This window comes from Carcharodon carcharias, chromosome 10 (assembly GCF_017639515.1).
Source record: "Carcharodon carcharias isolate sCarCar2 chromosome 10, sCarCar2.pri, whole genome shotgun sequence".
Lineage (NCBI taxonomy): Eukaryota > Metazoa > Chordata > Chondrichthyes > Lamniformes > Lamnidae > Carcharodon > Carcharodon carcharias.
In genome coordinates, this window is record NC_054476.1 from 151,063,518 (window position 1) to 151,082,643 (window position 19,126).

Here is a 19,126-nt window from a genome sequence, read left to right on the forward strand (position 1 = left end):
GGTGAGCTGCCCTCTTGAAATACTGCACAGTGCTGTTAGGAAGAGAGGCCCAGGACTTTGACCCAGCGACAGTGAAGGAATGGCGACATAGTTCTATGTCAGGATAGTGAGTGGCTTGGAGGAACACCTGCAGGAGGTGGTGTTCCCATGCATCTGCTACCCGTGTTCTTCAAGTGGTAGAGATTGTGGGTTTGGAAGGTGCTGTCAAAGGAGCCTTGGTGAGTACCTGCACTGCATCTTGTAGATGGCACACACTGCTGCCACTGTGCATCGATGGTGGAGGGAATGAATGTTTAAGGTGTTGGATGGGGTGCTAATCAAGTGGGCTGCTTTGTTCTGGATGGTGTAGAGCTTCTTGAGTTTTGTTGGAGCTGCACGCATCCAGGAAACTGGAGACCTGTACCTTGTAGATGGAGGACAGGCTTTGGGGAGTCAAGAAGTGAGTTACTCTCTGCAGAATTCCCAGCCTCTCACCTGCTCTTGCAGCCACAGTATTTACATGACTAGTCCAGTTCAGTTTCTGGTCAATGGTAACCCCATAATGTTGATAGTGGGGGATTCAGCGATGGTAATGCCATTGAATGTTGAGGGGTGATGGTTAGATACTTTCTCATTGGAGACAACTGTCAGAATGAAATCCCAACTTTCCAAGTCTGTGCCTTATTTTAATGATGTTTCCCTGGATGTGATGCTCAGGGCTATAAGAGCCTGCAGGGAGATTCTGTTCCCTAATGACAGGAGGAAGAAGCCTTATCAGTGAAAGCAAGAAGGCAAGGTTAGAGGCTGTGCAGGAGATGAACAGGAGTGTGGTGTCTGGATTCAGTGTTGTTAATGATCTAACCAGGGCAGGAAAGGGGATTACAGTGGCATGTTCAGCCTGAGGTGTGTATCACACTAAACTCCTCATTCTGCCTTTTCAAGCCTGCTCCAACACATGGCCCCTCACACCACCTACCTGGCAGGTGCACCCAGACTCCTTTGTCCATGCACTTCCTCACATCCTCATCTGTCCATCCACCACTGATCATCACCCTCATCTCAATGCAATATCACACCTCTCCATCATAGCCACCCTTAACAAGTATTCTCCATTCATTTGTTCAACATATGCACACATACAAATTAGGAGCAGGAGTAGGCCACTCGGCCTCTCAAGCCTGCTCCACCATTCAATAAGATCATGGCTGAACTGATTTTCATTACTGTTGCTCAGAGGTCTCTTTTATCCCCCCTTCTGGGAGAAGTCAGCACAGAACCTGAGGGAGAGGCAGAGAACTTGATATGGTCCTTGCAATTAACATCTGCAGAGGAGGCAGCACTGGGTGCCTGGCTGTTGGATATGAGAGCCTCTTATCTACCTGGCAGCAGGATTAAATATCACCCAAAGCCCACACGCTATACAGCACTCATACTGACCTGCAGCAGACAGTGCAATATGATCACGTGCTTAATCGAATGAAACATTCTTACCTTGAGAGTTCTAATTCATGCCCTTAATCTTGCTCAGGACCTTCAGGTGATCCAGCAGATGGTGGTCCAGGATGACAAAAATGGCTCCTCAGAGGAAGTTACTCCCTCTGAGGTTGCACCACCACAGGACTCATGCTGAGCGTGTATCAGCTCAGAGGCACACACCTCTGTGGGACCGGTAAGGAAGATAGCTGGTTTTCTCCCGGTGACTTGTACCTCACAAGTGAGCAAGAGGAGATGGTGGAGACAGGGGCAGCGGTAGCGAGTCGGAGTTGGAGGATGCAAGATATTCGAATTGTTCAACTGGACACAGATGCTGAACTTTGGGGGTTGTTGATGAAGAGGATCCTTCCTAAGCATCAGCAAAGAGTGTATGATGTACTTGCAGATTTTACAGCTGCACTCTGCACACTAACAGAGACCTCAGAGGGGCCTGTCTCAAACATGTGTGGTATAATGGTGCAGGCATTTGGGATGATATCCTCAACTATTGAAAAAGAAGATGCAGCCATCACAGGAGTGCGTACAGGCCCTCGCCAATGGAAGTGGGTTTGCCATGTGACTGATGGATGGTGTACTGGTGGGGACTTAACTTTGCCACGGTGAGGGCAATGTGCACTACTGCTGGTGCATTTGGCACATCATGTTCCTCTTCTGAAGAAGCAGCAGCTCTGTGCTCTGCATCTTGCTCCTCCTGAAGATCCAAACTTTGCTGCTATGCAATGATGTACAGAGTGCAGCATGCAGTCAGTGATGCCCTGCACCAATGGGAAGCCAGCCAGAGCCGCAAGCTGAGGACAGACAGAGTCAGTGGCCAAGTGTACTCAATTGCCTGCTCTGGCAAACATGGCATCATTCACTTTGTATTCACACGAAGCTCATTCATACGCAGGGACCTGTCCTCTGCAGGCTAAAGGAACATGTCCAGGTATTGCGCCTTTTTTGATTTAATCAAAAGCCTAAAGGACAGCAGTTCTCTGGTGCATTCCCCATGGCAATGCATTGACCAATCAGAATCAACTTGCTAACCAATCAGCACCCTTTTCTCATTCAGAAGAAATTGTTGCTCCCTTTGAAACTTAGCATTCTTACGTCTGTCCTGATGAGTACAAGATGAAAAGCTCCGACAGCGTGTCTCTTTTTTCAGCAATACTTGGTTTTCATATTCATTGGTTATCAGCGATTCTGCGTTATCAACAAAGTCAAGATCAAACCCAATGTCTGGATCAAAACCATGTTCTTCTACTCAATAGCACATTCGCACTAATAAGCCATTCAACGAGTGCATGCATTACCAAAGTTCTCAGTAATGCCCAATACAAGTCAGCCCTCTCATTTAACATTTGCTGCAAAAATGCATGTTTTATACAAGATGATTTTCCTTTGCTCTCATCAATTGAGTTCTTTGGCAATTGTTGCCCCTGGGATCCCTACACTACAATCCCCAGTCAGCTTTGTGATGGACAGTAGACATATTTCCAATTTCCAAACCTCTACAACTCATGGGAGATGCAGGAAAGCAGGCCAGGCTGATTATTCCACACAGTAATTGTGGGGAACTGCCAATAAGAAAAACATAACTGAGCGATCTATCCTTAAGGACCACCTGCAAAGAAAGAGTGACCACCTTTTTATTGTGGCCATCTAATTTCAGTCACAGCAGTAAATAAGTTCATCAATAATTATTATTCATTCTCAGGAACATGGGTGTCAGTGGTTAGGAGGACATTTATTGCCCACCCTTTGTTGTTCTGAGAAATCGGTGCTAGACATTTTTGCTAGACCTCTTCAAAGGGCAATTTGGAATCAATTGCATCGGTGTGGGACTGGAGTGGCATACAGGTCCAGGTTGGATAAGCATGGTTCCCTAAAGGACATGAGTTGGGTTTTTTCCCCAGTGAAAGGCTGCTATTTTCATGGACACTTTTACTGCGACTCTGCTGTTTATTTTGGGGATTTAAAAAAAAAATCTGCATTCAAATTTTTAAAGTGGGGATTGGAAATAGGTTTGAACTAATACCCAGGACCTAGAAGGCGAGAACTTGAAACCAGTCTCAGATGTGGCAATGCCAGGAAGATTGAGAGCTCATGGGGAGATGGTGGCGTAGTGGTAATGTCTAGTAATCCAAACGCCTAGGCTAATGCCCGAGGGACATTGGTTCAAATCGCACCACGGCAGCAGGTGGAATTTAAGTTCAATAAATTTTTAAAAAATAAATAAAATCTGGAGCTGAATTTTCCCCTTGTCGGGAGGGTTGTGTGGGGGCTGGCGGGAGGGAGCGTGAACCCGATCAGCTCCCCCGATCGAGCGCACGCGCCATTTTACGTGGGTGGGCCAACTAAAGCCCGCCCAGCGTGAAGCACACCCAGAAGTGCCGTGCACGCCCTGTGCGGGCGAGGGGGTCTCCCTGAGTCAGGGCCTGCGCTCTTTCGCGAATGTGCACGAAAGAGTGCAGAAATCTCCCTGAGGCAAAGAGACGCCTCAGGGAGAATAGCTTAAGCTGTGAAAAACGTAATAAAGGTTTAAAAAAAAAAAAAATTTAAGGCTGCACGTCTGCCGAACTGATAATCTAACTGATGTGGGGGACGCCCGCCCGATGTCACCGTGCGCCATTTTACCCGTCGGCGAGCGGGCCCTGCCCACGCTCGGTGATGGGAAAACCTCTTCCCCTAGAATTGAAAACCGGTCTCAGGAATGGTAACCATGGGCTGAATTTTCAACTCGGCGCGCGGGCGCACATCCAATTGTGCCATGACGCGGGCGAGCATCCCAAGGTCATCGTGGACTCGCGCGATATTCCAGTCAGCTGTGGTGCGTGGGAGTCAGCAGCACGCACGTCAGCACTTAAGGGGGCTGTTAAGCCCATTAATAAATTAATTAGAGTGAATTTTTCCCTGCCACTTACGGTTGGCAGGCGGGCGAGAAAGACAGAGTCACATGGTGGGTGGGGGGGGAACATGTTTACCTTATTTTAAAAATCTTTATTTTTAATGTTATAAATCTTCAGCTGCCTGAGGCAGCTCTCTGCCTTCAAGGAGCTTTCTGTGAGTGCACCCACGTGCATGTGCAAACTTCTGCGCTTGCTCTCCTCCCACCCCTCCCCCGCACCCGGGCAGCACTGAGCGTTTCAGCGCCCAATTCAAATCGTGGTTGGGGCCTGATTGCGGGCAGCCAATCCTGGGCCTGCCACTGTGCCCACCCGACGCGGGGAAAATCTTCCCCTATGAAGCTATCAAATGTGGTAGAATTGCATCAACATCCTGGGGGTTACCATTGACCAGAATCTGAACTGGACCAGCCATATAAATACTGTGGCTACAAGAGCAAGTCAGAAGCTAGGAATCCTGCAGCGAGTAACTCACCCCCTGACTCCCCAAAGCCTGTCCACCATCTACACGGCACTGGTCAGGAGTGTGATGGAATACTCTCCACTTGCCTAGATGAGTGCAGCTCCTACAACACTGAAGAAGCTTGACATCATCCAGGACAAAGCAGCCTGCTTGATTGGCACCATCCACAAACATTCACTCCCTCCACCACTGACGCACAATAGCAGCAGTGTGTGCCATCTACAAGATGCACTGCAGGAATTCACCAAGGATCCTTAGGCAGCACCTTCTAAACCCATGACCACTACCATCTAGAAGGACAATGGCAGCAGATAGATGGGAACACCACCACCTGGAAACTCCCTCCAAGCCACTCACCACCCTGTTTTGGAAATGTATCGCTGTTCCTGCACTGTCACTGGATCAAAATCCTGGAACTCCCTTCCTAACAGCACTGTGGGTATAATTACACCACATGGATTGCAGTGGTTCAAGAAGGCAGCTCACCACCACCTCCTCAACGGCATTTAGGGATGGGAATTAATGCTGGCTTAGCCAGCAACGCCACTTCCCATGAATGAATAAAAAAAATTAAAATCCACCTGTTTTGCTAATGTCCTTTAGGGAAGGAAATCTGTGATCCCTTCTCCGTCTGGCCTACACGTGACTCCAGCCCCACATCAGTGTGGTTGACTCCTAATTGTTCTCTGAAATGGTCTAGCAAGCTACTCAGTTCAAGGGCAAGGGATGGGCAACAAATGCTGGCCTTGCTGGTGACAGCCACATCCCATGAAATAATATATTTTTAAAAATGTGGAATTAGACAGAGAGTAGATCAAGCCATATATGACATGAAAGTAATTTTCGATTAAAATCCATCTATTGAGCAGCTTGGCATTCAATTAAATAATAATCTAATAAGCTAAAAAAAAAAGTACATGTTCTTTAAAGCCTCACATTTTTGCTTTTGGGATACAGATATCTATTTTTAAAATTTGAAACATGTCTTGCCGGTGTAAGTGGCTTGCTGTACAGAATCCTCAGCCTTACCATGTACGCCGCTGTTAACACTTGATAAATAACAGACTGTGCTCCGAGTTCAACTCCATTAATCAGCCCTAAGAACAGGAAAGACTACAGTCAAACTCTGTTGCAGAGATCAAAATTTACAGGGAAAAATATTAAAAGATCAAACTTTTCCTTGATATTAGCGAGGAGCATGCAAGCTATTCTGGAAGATCATTCAATAATAATCTGATTATCAGACTAAATGGCAGACCAGGCTCTAGGGACATACAGCCTATTCCTGCTTCTCGTTCTAATGTTCTTATGAACCACTTGTTTCTCCTCTGGGTGATATAGCTCTTGTAACCAAGAGAGGGAGTCAGCAGATTACATCCAGCCTCTGCTGCTTTGAAGTTCTTGCAGGGATGAAGCGTTATTAGTTTTGTGATGGTCCTCTTTCGGTTTCTCCTCCTTGCCCCAACACCCCCATGCCCCATTCCTCCATCCCCAGCCCTCCCCATCCATCTGCGTATCCCTTAGGACCAAGAGTGAAAGATTTAAAACTGAGATTTTTGTTGAGGAAGGGCTTTTCAAGTCATGGAACTAGGGTGGGTAGATAGAGTTAAGATATAAATTTAACTGAAAGATGGAGCAGGCCAAATGTCCTACCCCTATTCCTTTGTCCCTAAAAGTATCACCATCTGTCTTTCTAACGGCAACTCCCTGCAAATGCATGTGTGATTAGTAACCCAGCAGAGTCAGGAATCAACCCTGTTTTAAGCTGATACCAGGGACCGCGCTCTAGAACTTGAACCAGCATGTTGGATATGTACCTAACACTGTTCAGACACTGAAGGCTGGTCTTCTAACTTTGACGAGGTCTTATTTGCCGTGTATAAAATTATGAGGGGAGTGGATTGGAAGGCTCTATTCCTCTTGGTTGAGGGTCTACAACCAAGGAGCATAGATTTAGGGTAAAAGGATTAGAGAGGATCCAAGGGGAAATGTTTTCATCCAGAGAATGGTGGGGGTCTGAAACTCACTGCCTGAAAGGGTGATGGAGACAGAAACCCTTCAATAGATTTAAAAAGTACTTGGATATGCACTTGGAGTACCATATCTGACAGGGCTACACACCAAAAGCTGGAAAGTAGGATTAAGCTGGATGGCTCCTTGATGGCCAGCGTGGACATGATGAACTGAATGGCCTCCTTCCATGCTGTAAATTTCTATGATTCTATTTTGTCCCCAGGGTCTCCTAGGCGTGGTCAGTTAGTTTGGCCAATCCAAAGGAAATCTCCTGGAAGCGGTAGAATTTTTTTTTTAAAGATGTAGGAGAATGCCAAAAGGACTGGACATGCAGGAACCCTTGTAAGCTGGCAGTGAACTGTTGAATGTAAAGTTGCTGTAAACTACAGGAAATGTAACTGTTCTTTCTCTATCTGTGAACACTGGATCATTGGAAACATTAATAACAATATAGCAGAAAAACACAACTACCAAAGCTCAAACTCTCCTCATGATCCTGGTGGAGAGATACAACTGAAGCAAATTATTATCGTTGCGTATATTAATCTCCTTTATGAGCTACCAAAGTGTCTCCAGTAGATACAGCACTTGCCATTTTCATTCTTAATGTTTCCAAGTTGTGCGAAATAGATTTTAAAAAGATATTTTGGGGGGATATTCTGTTATTCTGTGGAAAAGTCTGTGTGTGTGTGAGTGTGTGTGCATATGTGTGTGCGTGCGTGCATGCATGAGTATGTGTGTGCAAGTGTGATTTAATTAAACTAGGCAGAGATTAATAGGAGGCAAGTTGTCTGGGGAGGTCAAAACATGAAAAGAATAGAGATGTTAGGATTGGGGTACAAGTAAATAGGTTAGATCTAACTTTGCATTTTTAGATAAGTTAAGAGTTTGTCTGAATATCAAAGGGGAGTTAGACGTACCTAGAAACATGCTTACATCTTGCAGGAATTCCATAGGTAAATACAAGGGGGGTTATTACATTTTATTGACCCAAAAGCAAAGATAAGATAGAGAGACATGAAAGATTTTTATTTTGGGGAGGTTTTGAGTTTCAAAGAGGTGTGAGAACATTGGAACCTGAGATGAAAGGGGGGAAAATGTATTTTAGAGTTACCGTTGAGCTGGAGATATACCTGTTTAAGCTGTTAAGGTAGCAGCTGGAGCTGTTGAGTTGGGAGCCGTTAGCTCTGGGTTGGGAACAGATGCAGTTTGAATCAACCATCCAGTCAAGCCAGAAAAACCTTTGGCTACAAAAAGCAGTTTTATTATGAAGTTTTGGTTTTCCACAGCAGAGTGGAAGTTATGCGATATGCCTTTATTGAAGCTACAGCAGTTTGCCTTAGGTAATATTATTGGATTTTGTATAGATAAATATCTCTGAGGGAGTGTTGCCTGGAAGGTGTTTACTTGTGGATCTGACCGCGTGGACAGTCTTTTTGGTGGGAATGTTTGTAGGGCTAACCTTAATTGTGCAACTGTAATCTTTTGCGCTCAAGAATTTTTTTATTCTTATTAATAAAGCTTTTACTTTTAAAAGTGTTACTCGACCTCTTACTGCTGAGATCATTATGTTGTCTTCTTGTTTTCAGAATACAAAAGTGTAAGCCAGTTTCCCTTTGGGATTTGGTTTGCGCAGCAATTAACATTGGCTGTGGTCATAATAGAGTATTGTGCCCAGCTTGTTTGTCCTATTGATCCATTTAAGACCATTTCATGGCCCCCCCCACACACACACACCTTAAAGAGGATTTTGGTTGTTTATGGGCTGGTTGTTTCACTGTGCTTTTTCCTTCAGCGGGAAAGGTTCCCAGGAAAATTAAAGTGAAATTGGATAACCAAGGTTGACATGGCTTTTTTTCCCAATAACTTGGTGGTGGTTGGGCAGGGGGGTGGGGGGGGGGGGGGGGGGGGCGGGGGGGGGGGGGGTTGGTTTGCAGCTTGGGAAACAACAGATGAAAATTACCCAACTATCTAAAACTGGTAAAAGAAACAAGATGAACTCCCCACAGCAAAGACACACAAACCATTAGATTGTATTCCTGATTCATATCTTCATGAAATGGGTTACTAAGCGGAGATGTTAAGTCTAGTGTGGACACAGAATCTGCAATGTTGTCTGTCAGGGATTTTGCTGGAGTAGATAGGAAGAAACTATTCCCACTGACAGGAGGGTCAGGGACCAGTGGACACAGATAATTCGTGGATGAACAAGATGGGGGAAGATGAGAAGAAATTATTTTACTCAGCAAGTTGTTACAATCTGAAATGCACAGCCTCAAAGGGTGGTGGAAGCAGATTTAATATTGACTTGCAAAAGTAAATTAGGCATATACTTGCAAAGGAAAAAATGCAGGGGTCTGCAGAAAGAGCAGAGAGAGTGGATCCAATTGGATAATTCTTTCAAATACCTGGCACAGTCACAATGGGTCAAATGGCCTCCTGCGCGTTATGATTCAGTGAATCGAGAATGACTAAATAGATCCTATTGGCTTTGGGTTTCCTTAATGGGCTGTAACTTCCGAGCTCCCCAGCGTCAGATTGGTGGGTGGGGTGGTGGGGTTAACCCAGACATGTGCTGGGGAACCCCTCTCGGAACTTCACAGGTAAGGTTTGCACAGCAATTGCCCAGAAGCGCAAACTTCCACTGGGCCCTGTGCTGGGAACCATCCGAAAATGTGATTTAAATCACAAACTTCGGATGGTTCTGATTGGGCAACTCCAGAAAAGGTTAGAAAATTTAAAACCTTTTTTTAAACTTCTGGGTAACTGTTGCAACCACCCCACAGAACAACCCCACCCCCCTGACCTCCAGGGACTACCCCCACCCCACGATGGTATTCCCCATCCCACAACTTCCCATGGGATTCCCCCCGAGCTGCAAGTGACTCCTCTCTCTCTCTGCCACCCGCCCCACCCCTCCCAAAGGCCCGGCTCTGATGTCCAGACCTGCCCGAGGCCTGACCACCACACCCACACCACCCGACCCAACCCCACCTCAACATGACCTGAACCCACCCGCAGGCCCAACCCAACCTGAACCCCCCAACCCCTTCCCAAGTTCTGACCTCCACACCCAGGTCCAGCCCCCTCCATCCACCCCCCAAGGCCCAACTGTATCCCCACAGAGGTATGACACCCTCCCTCACCCCCTGAGGCCTGAACACCCAACACACACCCCCACTGAGGTCAAAAACAGCACCCACCCCCCCCACCCCAAGTCCAAATCACCCCCTCTCCCACCCCCCATCCCGGGGTCCGAACCACCCCACCTCCCTCTACCCCCTCCTCCAAGGTCCAAACCACACCCACACCCCACCCCAAGGTCTGAAACACACCATCCCATCCCCTCTCAACCCCAAGGTCCAAACCACCCCATCCCCCTCCCCCCTGAGGTCTGAACCATGACCCTCCCTGAAGTCTGACCCTCCCACTGAGGCCCAAGCCAACCCAACCCACCCCCACCCTCCCACCTGAGGTCCAAGCCACCCCACAAACCCCACTGAGGACCAACCTCCCCCAGCACCCACCATCACCGCCCCCACCAAGACCCGACCCTGCCCCCCGCCAAGGTCTGAAACCGTGCACCCCACCCCACCGAGGTCTGACCTCCCCATTACCCCCTGTGCCCCCACTGATAACCCATGCCCCACTCACGCCCCCAACAAAGGTCTGCAACCCCCACTGTGCTCCGGCCCCTCAAACCCCACCATCCATGACCAACACCCCCATCCCCCCACGAGGACTGACACTAGCCCCCAAACTCCCCGCCAAGGTTTGACCGCCCCCCACCGTGGCCTGATGCCCCCCCCCACAACCACCGAGGACTGACAGCCTCCCAACACCCACCCACTGTAGCCCATTACCCCAACCCCTGAAAACCCCCACCGAAGTTAGTCCTCCCACCACCCAACTGAGGACTGACTCTTATCCACGTATCTTAGACATTTATCATCTCCCTGGCCTGTCAAGGACCTTTAAATTTCAATGGGACCTTTAAATTATCTGGTTTACAGCAGCTGGTGCTGTAAAAAAGGGGTGTGGCCGCCTTCACCTGAATGGAGCTGGACTTCTACGGTGGACATTGAGGACGAGCTGCGCTGCCTGGATCGCGCACGGCCTGAGTCGGAAGGTCGGGTGAGACAGGCACAGAAAAAAATTCAGGTAAGTAATTGGGCGCGGAGTGGCAATTCAGCACTGTACTGACATTCTGAGGAAGTTACAGCCCATTATATTTTGCGGGGTAGGAATACAATATAAATTTGATTGGATCATTTGCCATTTTCTGTATCAGTAAAAGTGCTACTTCAATAAAACAGCAAGTGACTTTATTGCTGTTCTCAGAGTTATCTTCCACTGATTTTGTTGTTTTGGGGTCTTAGTCTTGATGTTACTTGTAGTATAAGGGTCTGGCACATTTAGGGGTGATGTGGGACTGAGTACAGTATCAACACATAGTGATTTAAGAGAGCATTGGACCCACACCCGGGGTCAATAGTGTTGGACAGGGCAGTGTGTTCCAGCAAGTATGGAGACAGCTCCTAGCTTTTACCCTTCACTGTATATTTGTAAATAGCTCTAAGAGTCAATAAAGACTTACAGTTAACCTATGTATGACTACTAAGACTTCTTCAGACCTACTGAACATAATCCAACACCCTACGCCTGTCCTGTACTTTGATATACAACTCCGCAGTTGCTTTGTAACTGTCTAGGGAACTGTACATCATGATTTGACCGAAGGGAAATTATGCCTTTCATATAGAGTGTGGTTGCACACCTCTGTGATTCAGGAGAAAAGGACCCATGCTTGTTGAGTGTATCTTCTTTTTACATATTACATAGATTTACATAAAGAGGCTATTTTTAAAAAATTCTTTCATGGGATGCGGGTGTCACTGGATAGGCCAGCATTTATTGCCCATCCCTAACTGCCCTTGAGAAGCTGGGCCAATTGGTATATGTGGGTTCACACAAGCCTCCCCCTATCCTATTTTATCTCAGCCTATCAGCATACCCTTTCATCCCTCCCTCCTTCATGTGTTTATCTAGCTGATCCCTTAAATGCATCTTTACCATCATCTCAACTGCTCCATGTGGTAGCAAGGTCCACATTCTCACCACGCTCTGGGTAAAGAAGTTCCTTCTGAATTCCTTATTGGATTTGTTGGTGACTACCTTAGATTTGTGTTGTCTAGTTTTGGACTTCCTTGTATTTTGCCCTACCATGTTCGTCAAAAACTCTTGGAACAATAAGGATAATGGAATAATGGCCTGTGGCAATGGAACAATATATGGCCCTGATAGGTGGTGCTTACTCCTGCCTGTTTTCGAGGGACAGATATTAGATAAGGTTATTTGCCAGAAGGTTTAGAAATGGCCCGAATCCACCTCATCAGTCAGGGGCCTTTGAATTTACATTTGACTATGCCTGAAAGAAAATTTGCACTCCTCATTAAATGAATTAACTTGTGTTTAGATAGCACCCTTTATGACCATGGGATGTCTCAAAGTGCTAAAATGCATGGGGGCCGAGAGATTTTGATGAAGGGATGTTCGTTTATTTACCTGCTAGGAAAGTTCCAATTTCGTACGTCCACCATTCAATACATAGCATAAGCATGCTGGGAATTGCCAAGCGTACAAAGTTTCCCCATTCCTGCAGGCAGTCAGTGGACCATCCTAGATTAAAAGAAAAGAATAGAGTTACTGGCACAATACAGGAAGGCCAGAAATTTCCGTCCCCCACCCCACCCAGCCCCACCGCGCCCCCCACCCCCCACCCCACCCCCCCCACCCCACCGGCGTGGGATGAAACGGAGGGGGGATGGCAAAAGAAATGGCACCAGTGGCCTGCATGCTCATTTGCCACCTCCATTCCCAACTCTGACAATTTTCCCCAAGGACAGGGAAAGTGAGTTCGCTTGCCTCGATAACTAGGTGGCTTGAGGTCAATGGGGAGCTCACTAAGAGCTCGCCGTCTGACTCCGTGAGATTTTCATGGGGTCAGGCAGCCATTAGGAGCTCTGTGAAGCTGACCAGCTCCACCTGCCTGGTGGGAACAGGGGCGGCAGCACTGAAATGGTTTGATTTAATGCAGAAAAGTGAAAGTTTGGACAAAAGAGTACAGGGCAATAAACAAATTTTAGTACCCAGCCCTTCCCTGCCCTATTCCAGATCCCAGCTCTCCATTTTCCCTGGCCCCCTTTGAACGTGAAGATCCTCTCATTGTGTTAACATCGTGCACAGACAGCAGCCACAGCTGCAATTCAGGTCAGGACATGGCCCAATTCTCTGGCATATCGCATCCATTCCCACCCCTCCCCCCGGCCATTGATTGGGTGGCAGACTCGTCTGTCGGGTCATTAAGACCCCGGCCCCATGGAAATTGCACTTCACAGCAGGCTGGCGTTGGAGGCAAGTTGGTAAACCAGAATCGAACCTGCCTCCTGATTCCTGCTTCCAGCTTCCAACAGGAAAATTCAGCCTGAAATAACTGAAAAGAACATCAGGAGAAGGGGAGGTAGGAGCATGGGGAGCTCTTTCAACCCATTCAGCTCAGCTCAATATCTAAGTCATAGCCATGTCACCATGATATTTCGTTTAGTGAATGTTAATTGAGTTATCTGTGCTGTTCTTCTGCATCGGTGGTTTAGTATTAACAAAGCAGAAGGCCCTGAACAGACCAGCGGCTTGCTCTCTCAGTTGGAGAATGGTACACGCTACTATGTAAATGCGTTGCTGCTGTGCTACTGAAACATGTGGAGCAGCAAAGTTTCTAGTTTCAATCTGTGGTTTGTACTGAGCTAGCCAATCTCCTCAGTGAGCAGGCTGAGCCCCTAAGTTGCCAAGATGGAGCGTTGGGAAATGCCTGCGTGTTAGATTGTCCTGGATCCTTAAGAAATTGAGAATGAATCTCCAGGTCACTGCACCAACCAACCCTGGAGCCAAATTCACGAGGACATTAAAAAAAATGGTGTTTTCTTTCAAATTTTCTTTGAATGTTTTTGTTTATGAGTTATGGAAAACGTCGGAGATGGGAAACTGAAATTGAGAATTGTTCAGTCAGGTAATAAAGAGTCTCACTTCTCAATCAGCGTGGGAAAGCAGTGCCTCGCGTTAATGGACATGTCGGTGAACCAATGGTGGGGGTAGGGCAGTGGGTATTCATGTGATGGAATCTCCAGGAATACTGTACATCCAACCAGAAATAGCAACTCCAGTGTGTGTGTGGATGTCAGGTGAGGAGATCATTGAGCTTAGCAGTGAGGCCCTAGCTGAATGGCCTGTTGCCATTGTAACGATTCACACATTAGAAACATGGTCACTTGTGCAAGATAGAAGCCCAGTGGGCAATATTTCCCCACAGAGTGGCATTAGGAGAGGAGGAGATGAAAGGGAAAGACGTGGGGAACAATAAATTAAAAAGTCTTCAAAGGAAAGCACTATTTGTTTACAAATAGACTGTTGTGACGGTCACTGTTGTGACAAATAGACCAAGGGCGGCATCAAGGAGCACGAGCAAAACTGGAGTCAGTGGGAATCGGGGGGGAGAAAACTCTCCTCTGGTTGGAGTCATACCTAGCACAAAAGAAGATGGTTGCAGTTGTTGGAGGTCAGTCATCTCAGCTCCAAGACATCACTGCAGGAGTTCCTCAGGGTAGTGTCCTCGGCCCAACCGCCTTCAGCTGCTTCATCAATGACCTTCCTTCCATCATAAGGTCAGAAGTGGGGATGTTTGCTGATGATTGCAGAATGCTCAGCATCATTCGTGACTCCTCAGATACTGAAGCAGTCCATGTCCAAATGCAGCAAGGCCTGGACAACATCCAGGCGTGGGCTGACAAGTGTCAAGTAACACTTGCGCCACACAAGTGTCAGGCAATTACCATCTCCAACAAGACAGAATCTAACCATTGTTCCTTGATGTTCAATGGCACTACCATACTGAATCCCCCACTATCAACATCCTGGAGGTTACCATTGACCAGAAACTGAACTGGACTAGCCATATAAATACTGTGGCTACAAGAGCAGGTCAGAGGCTGGGAATCCTGCTGAAAGTAACTCACCTCCTGTCCATCTACAAGGCACAAGTCAGGAGTGTGATGGAATACTCCCCACTTGCTTGGATGAGTGCAGCTCCTACAACACTCAAGAAACTGGACATTGTCCAGGACAAAGCAGCCTGCTTGATTAGCATCACATCCACAAACATTCACTCCCTCCACCACCAATGCACAGTAGCAGCAGTGAGTACCATCTACAAGATGCACTGCAGGAATTCACCAAGACTCCCTAGACAGCACCTTCCAAACCCATGACCACTACCACCTAGAAGGACAAGGGCAGCAGATAAATGGGAACACCGTCACCTGGAAGTTCCCCTCCAAGTCACTCACCATCCTGACGTAGAAATATATTGCCATTTCTTCACTGTCTCTGGGTCAAAGTCCTGGAACTCCCTCCCTAACAGCACTGTGGGTGTACTTACATCACATGGACTGCAGCAGTTCAAGAAGGCAGCTCACCACCACCTTCTCAAGGGCAACTAGGGATGGGCAACAAATGCTGGCCCAGCCAGAGAAGCCCACATCCTGTGAATGAATAAAAGAAGAAAAATGAATAAGTAAATTACCTGTCCATGTCCCATCGTATAACTTTTTCCATCGAATGTATCCAAACAGGAGAATAGCCTGACAGTACTGGGAGACAACATTGGCAGCAGCCGAGCCTCTGAGGAACAATAAGTTCATGTGTTAAAGATAGCTTCAAATATGGGTCACAACTCAGTGAAAGTTTAATATGTCAGAAATGGGTTTTAAATAGACAAGTACAACTGAGAAACCGCCACACGTTACTTGCAGCTCAGGGAAGCTGCACATGTAATCTTGGAACCTCCAGTGATGGCCAACAACCCCACGCAGAGCAGGAACTTAATGTTCCTTGCAGTTTTCTCTCTCTGTCACTGCCCATTGCAAGGTCTAGTGGAACATATTTAGGAAGCAGGAATTTCCCATCCTTTTCCCAGGCCTGAATTTTTCCCACGTCGGGCGGGCTTGGCAGGAGCAGTCGGGGTGCCGCCCGCAATCGGCTCCGCACCGCGATTTCACGCCAATTAAGGCCCGCCCTGCGTGGATTGCAAGCGGTAGCACTACCTGTGCGGGTGGGGGGAAGGAGGGAGAGTCGGGTCTAGCGCGCCATTCATGCACACGTGTGTGAAAGAGCACTTCAATCTCTCCGGGGCACGGAGCTGCCTCAGGGAGATAGAAGTATTTTAATAAAAATAATAAACGCAGTAAAAATCGAGTGAAACATGTCCCACCTCATGTGACTGTGTCACATGAGATGGGACATGTTTTTAATGCCAAAATAAAGGTTTTATTTAATTAGTGTTAACTTTAGGAAACTCTCCCCGCTCGTGGATGAGGTTTCCTAAAAAAATGTAAAGGCCGCTTGGCCTTTTCGCCTGCCCGGCAACCATTAGGTTGGATGGGCAGCACAAATTTCAAGTTAATCAAGTGCTTAATGGCCTTAATAGGCCTTTCAATTATCGGTGGATGCGCAGCTGACTCTGGCGCACGCCCGCCGAATGAAATATTGCGCGGGCGCATCATATTACATTCCAGCGAATTGGGCGTTTATCCGCAAGCCGAAAGTAAAATGCTGGCCCCAGCATTCAAATCCTTTTCCCAGCATTCATAGTGCCAAAGAGAAGGTATTTTCAAAACTATAGGACCTGGAGTTTAATGGATTTACTTGACATGTTTTTATTCATCCTTTTTCCTGTAGCTGAATACCTTGCCTCCATTTGGCAATTATCCACAGTGAATTCCTAAACTGACTGGTCTAGGAATCACATTACTCAACAACACCTCTGTTCAAATTGAAAGTGATTGGTAAACGAAGCAAAAGCAATCTGAGAAAAAACTTTTTCAGATGGTGAATGGTTAGGGTCTGGAATGCACTACCTGAGAGTGTGATGGAGGAAGGTTCAATTGAGGCATTCAAGGGGGTATTAGTTGCTTATTTGAAAATAAACAATCTGCAGGGTTATGTGGAGAAGGCAGGAGAATGGCACTAGGTGAAATGCTCATTTAGAGAGCCGGTGCAGACACAATGGGCTGAATGGTCTCTTTTTGCACTATAACAATTCTGTGAAATCATGTGCTGTGATTGAAAAAACCATGGTCCATTCTGCTGAGGTTGAAGTGAGTCAGCCTGGGTCATGATTGCATAACTCCTGGCTGTCGTTTACAGAACAGGCCGGTCAAAGAAACAGATGCATCTATTTAAATGTGCAGAAGGAGTTCTTGTGAGATGTAAAGATGGAGGAAGAGGAAACAAAACTAAAAGGTGAGGGGAAATATAACTTCAGCTGAAAGTTGAACTGCGGAATCCAAGGAGAAGAATCAGACAACACAGGAGGTCCTTTGACCTGTCATGCCTGTGGTAGCTGTTTGAAAGAGATACCCAATTAGTCCCACTAACCTGCTCTTTCCCCTTAACTGTCCAAATTCTTCTTTTCAGGTATACATCCAATTCCCCTCTTGTAAGATTCCACCACCCTTTCAGGCAGTGAATAATACACAACGCACAGCGTAACAATGTGCATCGTAACAACTTGGAGTGTAGAAAAACATTTCTCCTTGGAATTGTTTAAATCTGTGCCCTCATGTACCTCCTGTCAGACAAAATTGTTCCTCCAAATCCAATGTATCAAACTCCCATAATTTTGGGCACCCACTTCCCCTTAACCCTCCCTTCTCGAAGAACAATTCCAACTTCTGTACTCTCTCCGCATAATTGAAGTGCTGGAGACGGTAGCATAGTGGTAATATCACTGGACTAGAGACACCAGGCAATTCTCTGGGAACACGGGTTCAAATCCCACCACAGCAGCTGAATTGAAAGCAGGTCCCAGTAGACCATGAAATAATCATTGTAAAAATGCTTCTGGATCACTAATGTCCTTTAGGGATGGAAATCTGCCATCCTTACTTGGTCTGGCCTATATGTGACTTCTGATCTACAGCAATATATATGTAATTTTTAAAATATATATAATATTTTATATAAGTAGCTTATATATTTATAATTTTTGATATATATATATATAAAAAAAAATAAAGGAATGGTACTTACAGTACACCCAGTGTTAGCACATAGAGCAACAGGTAATTTACTACAGCATTGAAGATGTTGGCTATGAGTCCAGTGAAAATCTGTGGCAGAATAATCCCCTGGCGTGGGAACAAAACAAAGTCAGTTCTTCTTGGTACTGCCCTTCGACCTCTCCAATAGACAAGGAACTGGATGTGACGTGGTGGCACAGTGTACTGAAGCTCCTGACACAGGTTGCATTCCCTCCAGCATATATCTGATCTCAGAATTGCCCTTCTCAAGGGCGGTTAGGGATGGGCAATAAATGCTGGCCTAGCCAGCGATGCCCACATCCCATGAACGAATAAAACAAAAGCCGTGCTGCGGGGTGGTAGGGGGAGGGAGGAAGGCAGAGTGCGGGCCAGTCCCCTCCTTACTCAGGAGAGAATAAAAGTCAAAGGCTGTCTTATGCTTCCTACAACTGAAGGAGGAAGCAGCGATGACAAAGGGTCAGGGAGCAGGTTACCTGTGCATCATCTCAGATGCAGCCATTTTATTGCCTGGTGAGTGGAAGAAACAAACAAAAAAAAAAGGGCTTTATACTCACATTTTTTTGTAAAAAGAGATGTTGACCTTTTATTCACATCTTTTAATTCTTTGGAGGTAATATTTATTTTGGGCAATAACATAAAGAAAGAACCTACACTTATATATAGTACCTTTCATGATCTTGGGACATCCCAAAGCGCTTTACAGTCAATGAAGCACTTTTAAAGTGCAATCGCTGTTATAATGTTAGCAATGGTTTACATCGAATCAGCCATTGTTATACAGCTCTCCTGATTTGTCAATGAGATCTGATGTCGCCATCTTATCACTTCATTTTAAGTCTAAATTATATTCACCCCCCGACCCCCACAGTCTGCTTGCCTTGATTCTTCTGTTATCAGCAAGAGGCTGAAGCTAAGTGCCAGAGGAGTGGAAAAGCATAATCAGTGGGAAGCAGATTGAGAAGTGACAATTGTCTGCTCCCATCAAGTCTACAGTACAAAGCTGCACAAAGCTGATTATTACTTAGCAATATGCTGGTGAATCTGTAGATTGGAATGGAATAGTGAAGTACACAATTAACCTCAGTGCATCTGGAGTTAGGAGAGGGAAAGAAAATCAGCTAGTGTTTCCTTTTTTGCTT

General features: G+C 46.4%; 1 protein-coding gene across 5 annotated transcripts in view; it reads right to left on the reverse strand.

Annotated features, from left to right (window-relative positions):
- Window positions 1-19,126, reverse strand: part of LOC121283156 (multidrug and toxin extrusion protein 1-like) — a 58,755-nt gene that overhangs the window by 16,305 nt on the left and 23,324 nt on the right. For all 5 annotated transcript variants that reach the window (XM_041197329.1, XM_041197332.1, XM_041197328.1 and 2 more), the window contains 4 exons: window positions 17,977-18,074; window positions 15,470-15,567; window positions 12,400-12,513; window positions 5,851-5,918 (listed from right to left, as the gene is read on the reverse strand). In XM_041197329.1, the coding sequence (XP_041053263.1) occupies window positions 5,851-5,918; window positions 12,400-12,513; window positions 15,470-15,567; window positions 17,977-18,074 (378 nt within the window). The remainder of the gene's footprint in view (window positions 1-5,850; window positions 5,919-12,399; window positions 12,514-15,469; window positions 15,568-17,976; window positions 18,075-19,126) is intronic.